This window comes from Melanostigma gelatinosum (genome assembly GCF_949748355.1).
Source record: "Melanostigma gelatinosum genome assembly, chromosome: 21".
In the NCBI taxonomy this organism is placed as follows: Eukaryota; Metazoa; Chordata; class Actinopteri; order Perciformes; family Zoarcidae; genus Melanostigma; species Melanostigma gelatinosum.
The window spans coordinates 19,072,430-19,091,193 of record NC_136654.1 but is presented as its reverse complement, the minus strand read 5'-3'; the positions used below and the strand labels follow the sequence as shown (position 1 = coordinate 19,091,193).

At 44.6% G+C, this 18,764-nt stretch overlaps 1 protein-coding gene across 2 annotated transcripts in view; it reads left to right on the top strand.

The window, feature by feature from the left end:
- Positions 1 to 18,764, top strand: part of LOC306794749 (adenosine kinase-like) — a 93,390-nt gene that overhangs the window by 55,347 nt on the left and 19,279 nt on the right. For both annotated transcript variants that reach the window (XM_079292941.1, XM_079292942.1), the window contains exon 7: positions 13,342 to 13,512. In XM_079292941.1, the coding sequence (XP_079149067.1) occupies positions 13,342 to 13,512 (171 nt within the window). The remainder of the gene's footprint in view (positions 1 to 13,341; positions 13,513 to 18,764) is intronic.

The window sequence follows — 18,764 nt, the reverse complement described above, 5'->3', positions numbered from 1 at the left end:
TGAGTCAACATTGATTGCGTGCGTTTCGTAATGGCAGAATGATTGTTTTACGGCGTTGCGATTGCCGCGGTTTGGCAGGAATAATTGGAGGTTCAAAGCGTCGATCCGCGAGTGTGTAGCCTGGGGATATGGTGTCTGGAGGATCTGACACTTCCGACGCATTATGAAGCCATCACGTCTCATTTGCACAGGCCTCTTTTTGTAATTCACCCCCAATTCAGAGGAACAGTCTCCTGCTCTGCAGCACAATGCACACTCCGCTTGCATTGTTCATGCTCATTGGAAGAGACACTGAGTGAATGAGTCTTGGAGCTCAAATACTGTGCAGCGCTGTTGGTATTATATTTGTTGCTGTGTAATGGCTCCTGATTTATAGTTTCCTGCGGCGCCTTTTTCGGTTTGGTGCAGAGAGCAGACAGCGCTGCATGGTATGTACGGCAACCGCTTTCTGTGCATCCAGTCCAAGCGGCTTGTTTACAAGTCGCTGTTGAAGCGACTGCTTGACAGATAAAGGACCTCAAAACGCGGTATAGTCTTTGAGAGAAGGGGGGGGGGGAAACCTCTTCAGAGGAAGGACTGGGGTTTTCCACATTGGCACACATATTGAGTTTGTCTGTGTGCACCTTTGAAGATGCAAATGTGTCAACCACATGCAAGCAACCACCCAGCGAGAAGCTGAGATGCTCAACTGCCTTTCTCACGGCTCTTAAATGGCTGCCAGTGATCGTCTGCGTGTCTGTGAAGCCTGCAGTTCTTTTTTAGCGGACAGATTCGTTTTGTGGTCCATTGAATCATTTGTGCACATTCATCACGGAGCAACAAAACGTCAGTTTAACCACATTAGGGGTCGGAAGAGAGTTTGGCTGTAAAATGTTGTGACTTCTCTTGTAGCAAACTGTTCCAGTAGATGGTAAGTGAAAGCTTTTAGAATGATACAGAAGCCATTAATTGGCCGCTAACGTCAACCGGAAGAGTCGGTTAATGGATTTATTGGTCAAACTTTATTTTAGGTCTATTTTACATGGCAATGCAGACAGAATGCTTTTCATTTTGAACATGCAGCTCCTTAATCAAGAGGATGTTTATACCTCAAACTTGCCAGCCAGCTCTGACATGTGGTGTAATAAAAAGAGCTCGGCATATCCTGACAGAGCAGATATTGGTAAATTATTGATGTTTTCCCTTGCTCTGTCACCTATCATTGCACTATCCTCCTCCTGTGTTTTTGAAATGCACGAGTGGTAGTCCTACAGTGTGGCAAGTCGTGTTACCGGCTCTCATTTCAACATCTGAAGTGAAAGGTCGGGATGATATATTCTGTCCTGCCGCGGTGACAGTGACTTACATGCACACCAGTTCAAGACGGTACACTTTGACGAGGCCCACCCAGCCTGTCGAGCAAACTGATAATGAATCAATCTGTGTGAAACATTTATGGGTGCCCCCCCCCCACCCCACCCCCTCCTCGCGTGAGGCCAATTAGAGCATCCTCGGTGGCCCCTGCTGTCTGAGTCAGGGAAGCCCCTTGCATTGTCATATCAATATTCCTCTGTTGATCTCCAGCTGAGGCGAGTCCGGCTGCTCTCTCTACGCATGCTAATTTGCATTCGCCAGCATGTGTGGAAGATGGCATGCTGGTTGCCTCTCCTCCTTGTTCCCAAACCTACTGTTGCCTCCCTCTCGCTGTCTTTTTTTACTTTCTTTTTTGCGAGAGAGGGAAAGGTTTCTTGATTCCTGGCATGCCAGAGAAGGGTCTTCTGAGGATTACATTGGCTAAGCCCTTATCACTCCAGGAAATTCACTGCCTGCTTAAAAAAGTGGTAGGAGTAGAAAATCAAGAGGAAGTGTTATTCTTTTTAAGTTTCTCCCTATTCCCATGGAAAGTTATTACGGGTTTGAAGAAAAGTCCTTTTTTTTGGCACTCAAGTTTTCTCGTAACTACATTTCATATTTCACCCTTTTCTTTTTTTCCCATTCGGCTGGTGGAATTTAAGAAGTGGAAAATGTGAAGGCAGGTGCGAGAGAGAGAGAGAGAGAGAGAGAGAGAGAGAGAGAGAGAGAGAGAGAGAGAGAGAGAGAGAGAGAGAGAGAGAGAGAGAGAGAGAGAGAGAGAGAGAGAGAGAGAGAGAGAGAGAGAGAGAGAGAGAGAGAGAGAGAGAGAGAGAGAGAGAGAGAGAGAGAGAGAGGAGGGTTAGGGAGGGCTGTGCTCACTGGGAAGCGATGTTAAACATCCAGGGGAAATGTTTGTTATTCTAATGGGATACCACCATGGTAACAGCTTTAAGAGACTCCCAAGGCTTTGTGTGGAGTATATGCACGCTTTCATCAATCTCGCCTAATTTCTTTTGGGGATTAGCAAATATAATCAGTCCTTTCTCCAAGTCGTCACCTGCTTATCGACATGAGTATTACGGTGAAATTTAGCAGAACACAGCCCTGTTGGATGTGGAGAAAGCAATACACGGGGCCATTATAAATCACAAATTGAAGTTAATTCATTCAAAAGTCATCAGTATTCCTTTTGTGCTGAATGACATCCCAGACAGAATAGTTTACATTCTGCACTTACCTACTTGCTTCTTTTCTTGTCAATCCTTGCAGCCGAGACCAAAGCACTTTTGCTCGTATTACATCTTCCAGTTAAACATGTTTCTGACAGAGGTAATGAATTATGTTATTTTCAGATTTAATACCTTTACAAGGGTTTTAAAGGCAATAGAGTGAACTCATTTACAAGACGTGGGGAGTAAAAAAAAAAAAGCCTCCATGTTTAAAGGGCTCCAATAACTTGTAAGCCCCTCGCAGTTTTATACCTTTTTCTCTCCCGCTGCAGATTTCCTTAAGTGGCTTATGTGAATTGCAATTGCCACATTGAATCCAGGGAGTACACCGAATACATTTCTTCCCGGCCGTGACCAGCTAACAGCGCGTTGAACTTGCGCGTGTGGTGATGGAGGGGTTTCACACACGGCACCGCGGCGCCGTGGGAGTATAGCCTGACCTGAAGCTAAGCCCCCAGCCGGAACAGCCTTCCATCACACTCACAACACTGCCCCTCTTATCTACTGGCATTTCTGTCTGATACAAACAGCCAAGACGTGATATAGTTGGCTACATGTCATATCTGGCATTGTACTACTATCTGCTCCCCCCCCCCCCCTCTGTGAAATATAATGCTTTTAACTCACCAGCTTTTTGCCTTCGCTATTTCTTTCCCTTCTGTGGCAGAGACAGAGACCAGTGTGTTTGCTCGTCTTGGCCAAAGGCCAAAGGCTCTTTCTGATATAATCCCCACCATCGATCAGACTTTGTTTACTCTAACATGGTTTCTCTCCCCTCCAGCAATTAGGAGGCAACCTTCCACCTCCTGCTCCACAGACCAGCTTTACAAGTTTATTTTTCCCTTAAGTGGTAATTCTTCATGTGGCGGCTAAGCTCTACGTGTGGGTGTATATTAACTGGTGGATACTCTTCAACCAGACTGACGCGTTGGATTCACAAATTTTTGCTAATGTGTCTTTGAGGAGGTGAATTCTCCAGTCGCCAATCCCTGGCACTTATTGCGCTGTGCTATTAGTACAGTGTGTTATTTAGGGATAATTCACACATTTCCTATATAGCACTCCACATCCAGTGTTTTTCATTTCGGCCGCCCCACTTAGAGATCTCAAGCACGTTGAAATTTTAGACAACTGGATGTGACTGTAGAAGCTGAGGATGACTCTCCTGTTCGTCTGAGAGGCTCTCGTCATAATAAATCAGGCGGGAGAGTGACCGGTCGTCTCTGTGGTCGCGGCTAAAGAGGCTCATATTCCACGCAGAGAGGAGCGCATTTTGCTTTGTTGGAAATATTGTGATCCTAAATACAGTTATGATCAATTTAAGGGCTGAAATATTGCATGGACTCGTGGATGGATTCGATATTGATTTGGGTCTGGTTTCATTCAGAAGAAGTCAGATAGATGCTTAAGTTTCCTTTGATGCACAAAGGGTTAGTGCTCGTTTGGTGTTAGTTTTTAAATGAGACTAGAGTGCTATATTTAGTTTTTCTTCTTTTTCATTGATGAGTGAAATAATGCTGTTCATAGATAATAAAAATAGAAATGAAAATGGTGTCCACGGCATGAACACCAAAAATAACACAATGCAATTCTTTGCCATTTGTAAATTACTATTACGACACTTGTCAGGGATGATGCAAGTGTCTGAAATCTTAATTTATTGCCCACTATAAAGTAGGAAGTGTTCATTAAGCAGAGAACACTGAAGGAGGAGCAGATAGGTTGTTTTCAACCTGTTTTTATGCGCACATGTCGTCTCTATTTGTACATTAAAAGCACTTAATTGAAACGCAGATAAGTTGAAAATAGCAAAGGTTCTGCTGAGGTGGAAGAATCGGTTCATCCGTGAAAACGAAATGCGAGAGAGTGCAATGGAAACAAACCAAAAAGTTCCAAGGACACTTTAGGTAATGAGTACTAATACCTGACAAAAAAACAAAATATCTGGTAAAAAAAATTGTGACACGGATAGTATCAATGGAGACAAACAGGGTGCACAAACATGGTACGAAATGCAAACAAAACATGTCATTTAGTGTGATTGCAGTGGTCATTTTGTCCAACAGAGAGGCAACAGTAACCACGTCACGGCTGATGAGGCTTGCAGAATTTTCAAAGGCAAGCCGCATGCTAATGTCTCGGAACTGTTTTAATTTAACATGAAACACGTTAATTCACCCTGTTACTTGTGCTTTTTGGCAGACAACCCTGACGCCTACCAGCAGCATCAGAATATTTTGGGTGATTTTATTTTTATTTTTTTTTGATGCTTTAAGAAAGACTCGTATTTTCTGGCCGTGATTATTTATCTCAAGTGGGAGAAGCTCTCAGTTCGCTACACTGCTAATGCTACACGTGCTTTCAGGGAGGAAACTGAGCAATAACTTTCACAATAACTCAGCATCAGAACTGGAGTACAGGAGCGGTGGCCAACTTTTAATGGTATTATCATGCATTCACTTCAAAAAGTTGAAAGTTCCTTCTGTGTCTTCCGGTCTTAGATGGTTTTTTTTCTTCTTCTTTTGATCACTGAGATTTTGAAGTCCTGCTGAGGTATTTCCATCAGCTGTGATTAGCTGTGCACAGGTAGGGAGGTACTCCTCACTCAGCACTGCATTTTCAAGGCAATTTCAAGTTTGAGCAGAAGCGGACCCGTTCTCTTGACAATGGCCAAATACCACAGCAACAAGAGAGTCTTTATGGAACAAATTCATGCGTCGAAGAGACGAGTAAACTTTCTGTTGAGTGCACTGTTTCTGCTCTTCCTCTTTGTGTGTTTACATCATCTCTGTGCACTCAATATTCCTCCCTCTTGGCCGGAATAAAAACAAAGTCAATCAGAGCTGACTTGCGGCACCGTCACAGCACCGGGAAGATAGAAACATGTGGTGTGAATAAACAAGCTCTTAAGTTTCCTAGCCTTGGCGGTATTTCTTACCAGTTGTCATTTTATATAGCTGTCGTCTTTTGCATAATTCCACGGTGCATTTGGCTCGGCTTGATTTGATTTAGGACCTCCACTTTCAAGGAAATTGGGCTTAGGGTATGTAAGTTCACACTTCTTGCCTCCTGGCAATTGAATTCTCTGAGCTTGATTTGAGTGCTTTGGCGAGACCAGCATTGAGTATCGGCACCATGTTGTGTCACTGAAGACCTGAGACACTCGAACCTTTCTGTGAACTCTGTGTGAATTCATACCTTTTTTAAATGGAAAGTATGTCATTTGTCAAGTTAAAATGCCAAAACAATTACAACAAACGTTTTCAGCTTCTCCAAGCTTTGCTCAGCTCCGCTTTTAAAACCAGTTAACCAGCATGTTGGCATGGCCACGTATCAGTGAGGACTTAGAATGGCGTTAGTGAAACATTGATCTCCCTCCTGCTGCAACGTTTTATTGCTCTCCACTCATTTTGAATCCTAACTGGGCCATTCTGCAAAAATCTGTTTATCTGTCTGTGTTCTCTCCCAGGGGACCGCCATATTAAAGTTTCAATTAGGTGATTTTATTATTCATTTTTTTAATCGGGCATGAATAATTAAAAGTTCCTTTCCTGCCACGTGTTCTCATGAGCGCACACAGTCGGTAGTTATTATTAGACTGAATTGAAGCGGGCCCGCGTCCTCGGCTCTGAGCAGTGGGCACCGAGCTCCTGCATTGAGTTTGACAGCCTTCACACAATATTGTGCAAGGGCGCTCCCTTAGCTTCTCATACTGGTTAAATGTAATATGGCAGATGGATAGTATTTGCAGGGAGAGCGGGGGTCTCACCCTCCCTCTCACTCTTTTTTCTTTTTTTTTTCTTTGCCGTCTCTTGCCAGTACCTCAGACATTTCAAGGGGGAGAAATATGTATCAAATTAACTCTTAGCAACAGGGCCTCCAAGCTCCCTGCCCTTGTCTTTTCAGCAATCAGAGCTTTGTTATTTTAGTCTTTCAACCAAAACCAAACTGGATTCAATGGCTTCAGCAATTACCTGTAATTTTCCAACCTGGTGCGCTAGCTTTCAGCGGCGCGACTGTGAACAGTGAAAGATTGTCTCCTCGGTTCCTCATTTTAGTGTTCAAGTTAAGTGCACTAATTCATTTACATCCACAGAGTGGCACTTTTGGAAAATGTTCACTTCCCAGCGAGAGGAATGTCTGCAGAGATTTGGTTTCTGTGTGCGCACAACTTTCGAGTCCCTGAAACTAGAAACCCCTCTGCAGTGTCGACACTCCGACACTGAACCTCTGCTTTATACATCTGACCCACATATTAATACGTCCTTTCAAGCCAGTTTAGACGAGACAACTCTGAGGCCCGCCATCTGTTTTCACATTGCAGACTTTTGTCCCATTTTTCCATCGACCCCCACAAACTCCCCTTTCCATTCCCCATCCTGTTCGCCAAATGTGTAAGAAACTACAGGAGCTCAACTTGACTCCAGAAGTGCACGCGAGTATGCGAGTATGTGTTTTGTGCGAGTCGGAGTGATGTTTCCCTTCAGAGGTACCGAAGGAGAGAGAACTGCCTCGCACTAAAATGCTAATTAAGTGCAGTGTGGCAGACAAGGACACTTGAGAGTGTGTGCATTAGCAAATTTGAACTCCCTGCAAACCAAATAGTTTGTTCTTGGCTAATCTCCCAATGATGTAGGCCAGAACAACAGTAGGAACCAGAGAGAGTAGAATACAGCGAGACGCATGCTTTTCTTTTTCATTCCCAAGATAGCACCATTTTAGGAGAAGAAAGCATCTCTTCTGGCATCGTTTTTTCCCCCTTTTATCTCCTCACTGAGGTAGCATATGGTATCTGTAAGGGAGAGCCAGTTTGTACTATGCGGTGAATTATATTTTGGATTAGTATTGGCATTTAAATGCTCTTGGCTTTAAATCTTGTCTGTTTTAGATCTTAAGTACATTCCTTGGCATCCCGCTCTCCCGCTCAGGCTGGCCTCTTCCCCCGGCCAACGCATTTCTTTTGAAACTGTAGAGCTTAACAGGAGAGCAAAAGGCAGCCATTTGAAAAGACCCCGGAGCTGATCTCAAATTACTTTTTATTGAGATACCACTCAAATCAAACCAATCCAATGTTGTGATGCCAACAAAACCTCATCCTCAAGTTGGGGTGAAAACCCTTTTTTGTTTTGTTTTTACCATGCAAGTAGCTTCCTCCATTGCTTTACAGAGTGGAGGCGTCTGAGGTTAATGTAATTACAGTCCCTGATGGTTCTACAAATTGCAGGCTGGTAGTGTGACACACGCTCCCCTCAAGTGCTTTGTGGTTGGCTCTAAGGTATGTTTGGTTATCGCCACATCTCTGAATTTCACGTGCACCACAAGAGACCTTCGCGACATCGGAGGGGCGAAATGTCCGCTAGCTTTGAAAATCGGGTCATATTTAAACCACAGAAAATGTTTTAGAAATAAATACTGCAGCAGTTAGTAACCGATGTCTCTGCCCGGGTTGTTAAATCCAGCATTTGTGGCACATTTATGTTGCCCTAGAGATCCCGTCTGACATGATAGCCCCCTTTCCTCGTCTCCAAGCGGCCTTTAAAAGCGCGGCCCTCCCTTCCACTACAGTTGGCCTCCCTCCAGCTCCCTCACAAGAAGTGGATGAATTCCGAGATGTCTGATAAGCTTCTCCAGAACATGATTCTTAATGGAAGAGAGAAGAAGACGAGGCAGATGATATCGGCGCGGTTGAATTGCCTTGCAGTCGGATCAAACATCCGAAAAGTGCTGAGGATGCTGAATCACGTTGAAACGATGTTGCACATTTGTCTTCTCTGTTGGTTGAATTGAACTTGTTTCTAAATGAGACCAACTGGCCGTTTCAATGCAAACAAAACATCATTCAAATTGGGAAAAGTTTGAAAACCCTTAAATGAGCTCTTTTCATCCTTGTAATTTCTTTCCCTCCACTCAAGGCACTTTGTGACACGATTTATCACTTACCTCTGTTTGTTTGGCCTCTTTCTTTCTCCTGTTTATCGAGCCAGAGACTGACACAGATTCCCCCACCCCCCATCATGTGTGAAGGTCTTGTTTGTCTGTGTGTGTGTGTGTGTGTGTGTGTGTGCGTGTGTGTAAAACAGCAGGACCTTCAGGATCAAGGGGAGTAAAATATATCTTGCAACACTGGCGTAGCGTGCCAGAGGTGTCTTGATGGAGATGGAGTCATACTGAGCTAATGAAGCTCCAAACCTCAGCTATCGATCCACCTCGCGATGGTGCTTTACAGAGATAACTGAGGAGGAGAGCAGTGTGTGGCCTCATGTGCGCTCTGATCTGTGTGACATCTAATTCTGTGTAATGAACCCTGTGCACTAGAGAGCATGATGGGGGGCCGTCTATGGTAATGACAGGGATAGCATGGCCTGGGCGGATTTTACAAGGCTTTGAAACACTGCCGGTTAGCTCACGGGGCTTTCCTGACAACAAGGAATTCATCACTAGAACAAGCACCTGTGTTTCTTTCTCTCTACTTTTTACAAGCACCACCTATTTCATGCCTTGTCCGTCCCAGAAGAGGGATTCCACTTCTGTTGCTCTTCCCGAGACGTCACCCATTTTTATCCGGATACAGGTTTTTGTTCCATAGAAGCTTTTTCCTACCTGAATTGACCCTTTTGCTAAGTCCCGCCCTGCGAACGCAGACTGGCCAATCATAGACTCTAATGCAATCATTCCAGACGTTGTCCTTTTTCAAGTTGGTTTTGAGGAACAGTAATTAAGTCGCGATTAAATGTTATCCTTACACAGAGAGGGGTTCGGAGGGAGAAATACATTTCTAAAAAAAAATGAGCAGAGCACGTTAGCACATTATTACCTAGCATTAGCACTTCTAGGCTGCACTGAATGTATGCTGAATGTCTACGCATGCTGCTCTTACTTTTTAATGATTGTAACAGTGAATAAAGACCGACCAGGCTTTACAGGTATAGTCTTCCGTCTCGATTGTCAGGTGATGTGGTGGTTCACTTATTCTGATCTGTCGGCTTTAACTTCTATCTTTATCTTTTTAACCGGTTTTCAATGCTCAGTCAGTTTGGCATCCTGGATTTATTTCTCAAACACATATTGTAGACCCGTCTGTCTGCTTCTCTCTGAAATTGCTTTTTTTGTTTGGTAGAACACTCACTTTCCTTTTTATTTTTGGTTTAGTCTCCTCAAATACTAATCGAGTCCCGAGGGAAATATCTGGCTCTTTGGTTGCTCAATGCTCCCTTTTTTGTTTTTTGCCGCTTGGTGCTGAGCAGGTAGTGTAGAGTGGGATTATCAGAGCCGACTGAAAACAGCTGCCTCCTCCATCTGGAAATAACTCTGATGAGAGACTGAACCAAAACACTAAAGTTTTGGCTCCAAAACCAAAACAATGAGATGAGAGATGCTAAAAAAGCTACATAGAGCTGAGGGGCCATTATAATAAAATAAATATTGGAAAGAGCAGCTTTAAATGTGCTCGATAGGAGTTCTGAGCATACAACAAACAACAGTGCTGACAGAGCTAACCGTGTTTCCCCGAGGGGGGGATTGGAGGGCGTTATTTGCGCTAACTGCCGTATAAGTCCACACGCAACAAGTGACGAAGGCCAACTGTTGCGTCGCCTCTCGCCGCCTATGTCTCGGCCAAAAAGTTCCACTTGAACACGCCACATAGTCCAGCCAATGGCCAACAAGCAGGTGGGTTGTGCGCCTGCGTTAGAGTTTATAACTCTATGTACCAGCTGGTAGTAGAGGTCGCCCGATTATTTGGTTTGGCCCGGCACAGATTCAACATGCTGAATTCTCGAGTCAGGTGGCCATGACTCCTCTACATCTTAACAAATTGCTTGCTGCTTTATTAATGCTCTGAATGTAGAATTGAGCACCTTTTAATGAGTGATTGAGTGTCTGAAGATTGTAAAACGCTCTGCGAGGAACTTGTGATTTCTGGTTGTGTGACTAAACTTTCCTGAGATCTGGGGATGTGATGTCATTTAGTGTGATTGCAGTGGTCGTAGTTACTCTTTTCGCTCAAGTGGTGATTGTTTAAATTCCTTCCATCATTCCTGAGTAATAGGAAGTGTCAAACAAAACCTTCATGACACAGTACTTTCAACACTCCCTCTTATCCCTGCAGGATTAAAATAGACCTGAGCAAGAAAAAGAAGCCTTTCCTTTTCCATGACCACCTCTGCTGCTGGTGCGAATGAAAATGCCCTTCCCAAAATAGATCACTTTTAACCTTCAGATGTCCACTTTTATTTTAAGCCGGGTGACACCATGCCATCCATCACACCCAGCCTTTCAGATGTGAGCAGCCCCGGGGAAAACACCGATACAATGAAGGGGAAAGTGTGATAGCATGCTGCTGCTGCTGTGTCGTTAGGACCTCTATGGTTAGATTACCGGTACCTGTAATTTCATCTCAGAGTAGCATTTAGACATTTTTCTGTGTGAGCAAAGTGGAAGTCATTCCTCTTTTTAGGGTAAACATTGAAAATGGATGCCTTGCCTTTCCAACTCTTCCCTCAAATTACCACTTGACAGGGCCAAACATCGCTCCGCATTATTGTCTGCCAGGGAAATGCATTTCTGAATGCTTTATTGAATGTTTTGTCTGGGTGGAAATTGTACGAAGTGTACCCAGCGCTTTGATCATCTTGGCCTGGAAATGCGATAGTCACCCCACTTCACAGGGCTCTCTGACACCTGGGAAACTGGAGCTGGCATTCTTGACACACGATCTGCACCGCAGTACTAAAGACTTAAGTTCTCCTGTTTCGTACGCAGCAGAGACTACTGATGGGAACTGGAATTTCACATGGCTCAGACTGAGGCTTTTTTTTTTTTTCTCCCACAAGCCACTGGAGTCTCAACATTTGGAGCCTGGTTGAAAAAAAATGTCCTGTAAGATTTTTATGAACAAGATTCCTGCAGCATTACTTTAATTCAAACGCAGACATTCACAAAAAGTGTTTTATACGTAAATGTTTTTGCATCAAAACTGATTATTGACGCTACATATATATATGCATACGGATAGATATAGACTTCAGATTAAGTCATTAATTCGATTTTTCACATTATTATCAGCAATTTGATAATGGATATTCATTTTACAGGTTACTTGTCAGGGTGTCCCACCGTGTTTTGTATAAGAGAGCCTCATAGATTAACACTCTTTATCTAAATATAACATGCATAAAAACTGCATATCACACAGGTACACAAGATGAGTGTGTCATTTAATGGTGCTTCTTTTCGTCTCTTGGTTTATTTTAGCATTGAAAAAAAACCATTCCCACTCTAAATGCATTGCATCACATTAACATGGACTAGAGTGCTCAAATAAGAATTATGTGTTGGAGAATATTTTCCTTTTGAATTACATGGATACAAGTTTTTCAGTAATCAGTTTATGTATTGCCGTTCTGAGCTGTGAGCTATTTATTTTGATGGCGGTGGTTGCGAGGCCAGAAGTAAATTGCACAGAGCCAGTGTGTGATTAGAGAAGCTGTGGCATGGCTTTTAAAGTTCACCACCCCTCAGGATATTTGATCGAGCCGCCGGACTTTGATCGGTGTTAACATTACGGTAACCATGACAGTTTATTTTCAACGACCAAAGAAAAAAAGATAATTTGTGTCAGAAAACAATCTCCCCTTCCTCTGACACGTTGGCACGGCACAAAAGAAAAATGTCAGGGTCAGTGATGGGCCATTAGCTCAGAGTGAGTTCCTTTTGTGCTCCCAGATCCATTGAAAACACCTTTTTTAGTCTTCAACAGATGGTGCCATGACACAGCAACCACACGCTGCCCTGGGCCGTAAGTTAAAGACGTCTCCGAAGAAAAACAGGACGTGGGCCGAGAATGTCCTCGCAGAGAGGGAATGACATCACGAATGTGTAATAAAGAATTCACCTGCTCAGCACGGCTGTATTGTAGTGCCTTGTGCGTTTGATTGACTACACCGTCGCCCTCCATTCATCGGTGTTCTACCCTTTCCTTTTTCCGTGGAGGTCGCTCCTCCGTCGCTGAAAATGTCACCGTGCTTTTAATGAGAACTGCGCCGCTAAGCCCCTCGATGGAAGCTTTTCAGCCAGATTAAATGTATCGCTGTGCTGAAACTTTCCTCTCCTCTCTGCCCCTATTGTGACACAGTGGTTTTACAGAGCAGCTTGTTGCTGAAAAACAAGGTTAAGAAGATCAGTATCAAAGGAGGAGTGTTTTTGTGTGGCTTGCAGGAGAGTCTCGCTTCAGGTTTCCACCTGAAACACAAAGGTGTTTTCTTACCTGATTTGTATTCATTCACACAATGAGTGGACCTGCCTCTCTTGTTTCCAAGTAAGGAGAGTCCAGACGAGACTTTTGTTCGCCCTATCATCGGATACGTGCATGTTGCTTCCTCCAGTAGGAGCCTTGGAGCCCAGCCACAGGCTTTGTCGTGGACGGATTTTTTTCCTGCCCTTTTTTTCCTCTTCTTTGTTGCTCTGTGTACACTCTAAGAAACCATTCAGATAAATGTTTGAGCACTACTTCTTCTCTTGGCTCCTGTGTTATTTCAATAATACCAAACCTTGTCACCCGAAAATTGCCTTGTCAGGATTCAAACCCACAAATTAGCAGTTTAAAGTGTCTCAGCCCAAAGGTGCTGGCAGTTCAGTCCATCCTGGCACCACGTTGTGTTGTCTAAACACACACAATGCTGCCTGTACGGTGGCACCTTATATGTGATGTGTATATGTGAATGTATCTGATCCAGTTGAGGTCAGTCAAACTGCTGCAAGTAAATATTCTTCTTGCTTCCAGGGTTTTTTCCTCACTGTGTCCCCGGAGTCCATCATGAAGGTGGCGAAGCACGCTTCAGATAACAACAAAATATTCTGCATGAACCTCTCGGCACCTTTCATCAGCCAGTTCTTCAAAGAGCCCCTGATGAAGGTGATGCCTTACGTCGACATCTTGTTTGGCAACGAGACGGTAAGTGAAACAAGACGTGTGCTCGGTCCTCTGTAGGATGCATATTTGCCAACACGTTGCTTTGTTTAAGATGTACAGTACATGTGTTTCTTCGTGCATGCTTATATTTATCTTCACAGGGGAGGTTGGGCTGTCAGTCGTGATCGTCTGTTTCGGTTTTTGGTTATTTAGAGGGAAGTTATCAAAAACCTCTGTTGTTGAATGTTTGGCCATTGTGACTGAAATGTCAAAAATAAACACAGAGGGTGGACACTGTCAACCTTATACCTGCTAGAGGGTTATTTTAAACATATGAACATGCTGATATTAGCATTTAGCTTCACAAACTCTGCGTCTTTTATCACTATACTCACAGAATCTTCAATAAATCTTGACCAAATTTAGAACACATTTAAATGACATTTTTTGATATGCTTTACCTCTTTCCTTTAATTTTCCAAGTAGTTGTAGCCTATTTTATATAAACTGAAAAGGTCAGTAGACTGAAGTGTTTTATTTTACTTTAGCACAATTCATCCTTGCCCCGTGTCCCAATTCAAAATGTCCATGACCATTTCACTCCACTCAGTGCTCTCATTCCTCCTCAGTATCCATTTAACTTCTCACTTATCACTTGCCCCCATAAAGGGATGAATAAGAATTAGCCCGGTGATCATTCATCGCAATTGCGTCACCGTTTTCATGCCGGTTGATCTATTGATTTCTCTCGCCGCTGTGGAAGCGAGTAGCTGGTTGGAGGTCAAGCTGTGGTAACAGACCGTGGTGCTGCTGGGAAGTGTCCTCTAACGGGCCAGCTGAGCTTGACTCGGAGGCACCGCCTGGAGAAACTGAGCCGTCGGGGGGGGGGGGGGGGAGTGGATGATCACTGGACTGAACTCGCCTCCCCACTGCTAAAGCTACTAAACAGAGCCCTGTCCCCGGGTTAAAGATGAGGTCCACAGACCAGGACAGAGCTGGAAGAAGCTGCTCAGCATTCGAGGATTTATTGCTGCTGCTGACTTCAGCTTTTTCCTCTTTTCTTTCCTCTCCCAGCACAAGACCTCCCTTTTACATATGCACATCTCTCTCTCTCCCTAATTGCTGTGAGGGACGATTCTGTCTCCGAAAACCACGGTGTACATTTTGCAAGCGTTATGTATTTTCGGGTGGGTGGTACTGTAACTGTTTGCTTAAGAAATTTGCTCACACCTCCAGTCATTACAGTTTAATGATTCCGGATAATTGCAATGTATGTTTGTTGAAGGGGATTATCTTTTGGAGTCTATGTCAGGGCTTGCTCTCTGGAATTGAACCCGGCTAACACCGCCAAAATAAGAGACTCATTGGGGAGACAGAGCAGATATTCACTCCTCAGATGCCTCAAGCAGTAAGGTCTTCCAGGGTCCGTATAGGACTAATGCCTGCCCAGAGTGTTTTGACTCCTCTTGGCCTTCCTCTGTGTCTGCTGCTGGGAGGAGGGAGCGGGGAATGACTGCTCATACAGTCGAGCCCGAGACCTCCCATTGTGCACAAGTCAGACAAGGTTGGCGGTCATGCAGTTGTGCATGGTGAGTGACAGACCCCCCCCCCCCCCCTCCTCCTCCAGCCCCCCCTGGCCGTCCTCTCACCCCAACTTCCACCCCCCAAAGTGATGGATCAGCCTCAGCCCGCGATGCTTTCATAACAAGTCAGTGGCAGTCAGGATCATGCTGACTGACTCCTATTGCCTTGCAGAGTGCGCCATAAGGGAAGGCTAATGTGTCTGCCTGTCTCTGCCTTCCTCTCCCACTCGTACTGAGTCACGGTACAGGGCTACGCACACTCGGGGAAATATGTTAAAAGCAGCTGTGAGATCTCGTGTTTTGAGAGTGACTAATAACAATTTTAGGGAAGATTGAAGTTTTTGAGAATCGAGTGCTGCATTATTTGTCATGACTGGGATCTTATTTCAGTCGGCTCACAATTCCCTTTTGATCGTTTGAAAATTCCAAAACAGTCGTGCAGCAGAAATGTCAATAGCCTCTGTTTCTTCCCTTGTTTTAGCCTGCTTCTGATGTTGAAATGTTTCTCTGTTCCTGACTGAGTCTACCCTTGGTAATTCTGCTGTAACTCGATCCTGCTGGTACTTGTTTGATTTGAAACCTGGCATCAGCAGGCCCTGCCTGGCCTATCGGCAGCCTCCTACTTATATAACTGTCTCCCATCCATCCTGTAATTACTGCCTTTTTGGGGCATAGTGTAGTGTCTGTTCCTTCACTGGTGGGGGGGGGGGTGGAGAGGCTCACGACGCCGTTTCAGCGCTTCTAGGGCCGGAGATGGTGCCGACAGAGGCACATAGACATCAGACGCTGCTCCATTTAATTGGCAAACATGACGTGTGATAACCTGGGAACAGCACAGGCCTAATTGAGTCCTTCTGTGCTGTCCTCTGACTACCTGACATGGAACCCAGGGCATTACATTTCCCTCCATTTAATGGCTGCAGTTAATTAGGCCCGAATGAGGGAATCATTACCGCTGGAAAAACCACACGCCGGTGGATTCGGCGTTAAAATTAGCCACAATTTGCTTTTGCTATTTGAGCATAACAGATAAACCACAGAATAGGGGAAGGGGGGGGGGGGGGGGGGGTGGACCATTACTGTCGGATTTCCATTGTGGAATTTCAGACATATCATGGACAAATGGAGCGATTAATCAAGACTGCATTAATCACGCTGACTGATGTTTTTTAAAGCCAGGATTCATGGTTCTCTCAGTTGCGATCATTTCATGTACTTTGGCTCTTTTTTTGTATCTGCGCAAATGGTGTAAAAATATGCTCCCTTAATAAAATGGTACCGCAGATGAGCAGCTTAGTTTTTTTGCCCCACAGCCAATACCCAACAATCTCGTCATTCCCCTGCCATTAACATTATATATACCACCCCCATACAGGAGCTCTTCATGCCTTCCATTGCTGTCCAATGCGTTCTGCAGCTCCACACTCAGAGGGAGCTTATTTTTATGGGTCCCAACCCCGTCTTCCAAGCGAGAGACAGCCATTGTAATTGAATACTCAATAGGTGAGCCATTTAACAAAAGTGGAAATGGCATTCGGCTATGTATTAATGTGCTTTGCTGAGGCAAAAGGAGCCTTCATCATTTCAATGTTCAAGCTGTTTTAAAAGAGCATTTAGCCTGCCATCTCCCCAGGCCATGAGAGCAAAATGACACGGATTTCTTCCTCCTCTGTACTTTGTGTGAATGTTCCTCGCCCAATATTTTGTATGGCTATCTGGCTTATTTTCCCATCCATCCCCCAGCACCTCTCCCTGATCTAGGTGGAGGGATACAAGCAGCTCTACAAAAGGTTATTGTCATGAAAAGCCCCTCAGGCATTTTGGCTCTCAGCCCTATTTTTCTCCTCTGCATGCAGTGTGTGTGGGGTGGTGGGGGCTCTAATGATTTTTCCAGGACAGGCTGAAGTGGGTGTACAAGTATATACTATATGTGTGCTCGTGTGGATGGAAAAATAGTCAGTCAGAGGAGATACATGGGCAATCTAGCGTCATTTCTTAACATCTTTCCAGATTCGGCTTTGTTTGTTTGACGGACTGCTTGGACGTCTTATCTCTGTGGCGAAGCCCGTGGCTGTTTATCGCCTCTGTGACGTGAGCGGGACCGTGGAAGTGCGTGCTCGCTGCTGTCAGTATGTGTGGGTGATGGCAAGTTCACTAAAGGCCCCTTAGGGTATGAGGGGTGTTCTTGCAACGAACAACAACAAAAAAAAGAATATAGGAGAAAGAACTTCCCCTTGACAGCTCTCCCACAGCGGTACTCAAGATGTACTTCTCAACGGTAGCTTGAGGAAAATATCCTGTCTCACTGCTCAAAACAAAGAGATGTGAGAGTCAGATTAGCGAATTACCGAAACAGCTTTCCTTTCAGGCTCTTCTCGCTCTCCTCCTGTCAGAGCTGTCGGCAGAGAACGGGGTAGAACATGAGACATTAACCTCCATGTGTTTATTCACAAGGCCCCACAGGCCAACTGGGAGGATGAACACAGACCCATCTCCAAAGCTGGCGAAGCGGAACAATCACGATGTGTCATTGGAGGAAAAGACACGACGTATTAGCCGCTGCTCTCCTTTGTGTCTTTCACAACTTCAAAACTTCATTTTAATTGAATGTGCTATTTCTGTGATGAGTCACATGCCTTCCGCTCAGCGCCAGAGTACATTGACCTTCAGTATGATGTACAGTCACGGTGAGTCACGGCGCACATTAGCTGTGACGATTTGCTAAATTCAAAAGCTGCCTTGTTTTATTTATTTTCATTTTGTTGCTGAATGCTAGATCAATGGTTCCCAACCCCGGGACCAGGACTCCCCCATGATGCAAGAAGCTAAAATTTCTGCGCCATAATATTTTTGTCTTTTATCTCTTAGTTGAACGGCTCCTAACTCGTAGACAAGTATCAACTGGTGACAAGACCATTTCAATTTAGCTGAATTGAAAGAGGCTGCACGGTGGTGTGGTGGCTAGCACAGTCGCCTCACAGCAAGAGGTTCCATTCCCTCCTGTGTGGAGTATTTTTTGTCGGAGCATTTTCAGCGTGGGTTCTCTCCGGGTTCTCTCCGGGTTCTCTGGCTTCCTCCCACAGTCCAAAGACAGCTTAGGATAATTGATTACTCTAAATTGCCCGTATGTGTGAATGTGAGCGTGAATGGTTGTCTGTATCCATCAGTCGGCCCCGCGATGGTCTGGCGACATTTCCTTGGTGTATTTTTTACAGCATAACATGCAAACCGGCCTGATGACAAGAACAGAGCAATGCAACAGCTTTGTTTAGACGAAGTTGACCCGCACACTCGTGACCCACTCAGAATAGACTTGTGGTCCACTTTTAGGCCGTGACCCACTAGCTGGGAGCCGCTGAATTACATCATCATTTGGCAATCTGACTGAGAGCAAGCAGAGGCAAACCCCCCCCAGGAAGGGCATATTGGCCACAATCAGAGGGGCAAAATTAAAGCATTTTCCTGGGCATCACAAACACTCCTACACAGCTGCTGAGATGTTTACTTGTTTTATTGTCTAAATATATAGTGCTAAAATATGCTAAATGCTAAAATATAGTCGAACAGTAGCATGCAGAGTCAGCAAACTGACTCACTTATATCAGTTATGCGGCAACATCTACCTACGGCTTTCTATAACATTACTGGCATTAGCAGCCAGAAGCTCTTCCCAAGTGAGGCTGAAGGAGCAAAAGGGCATGAAATTGGGCA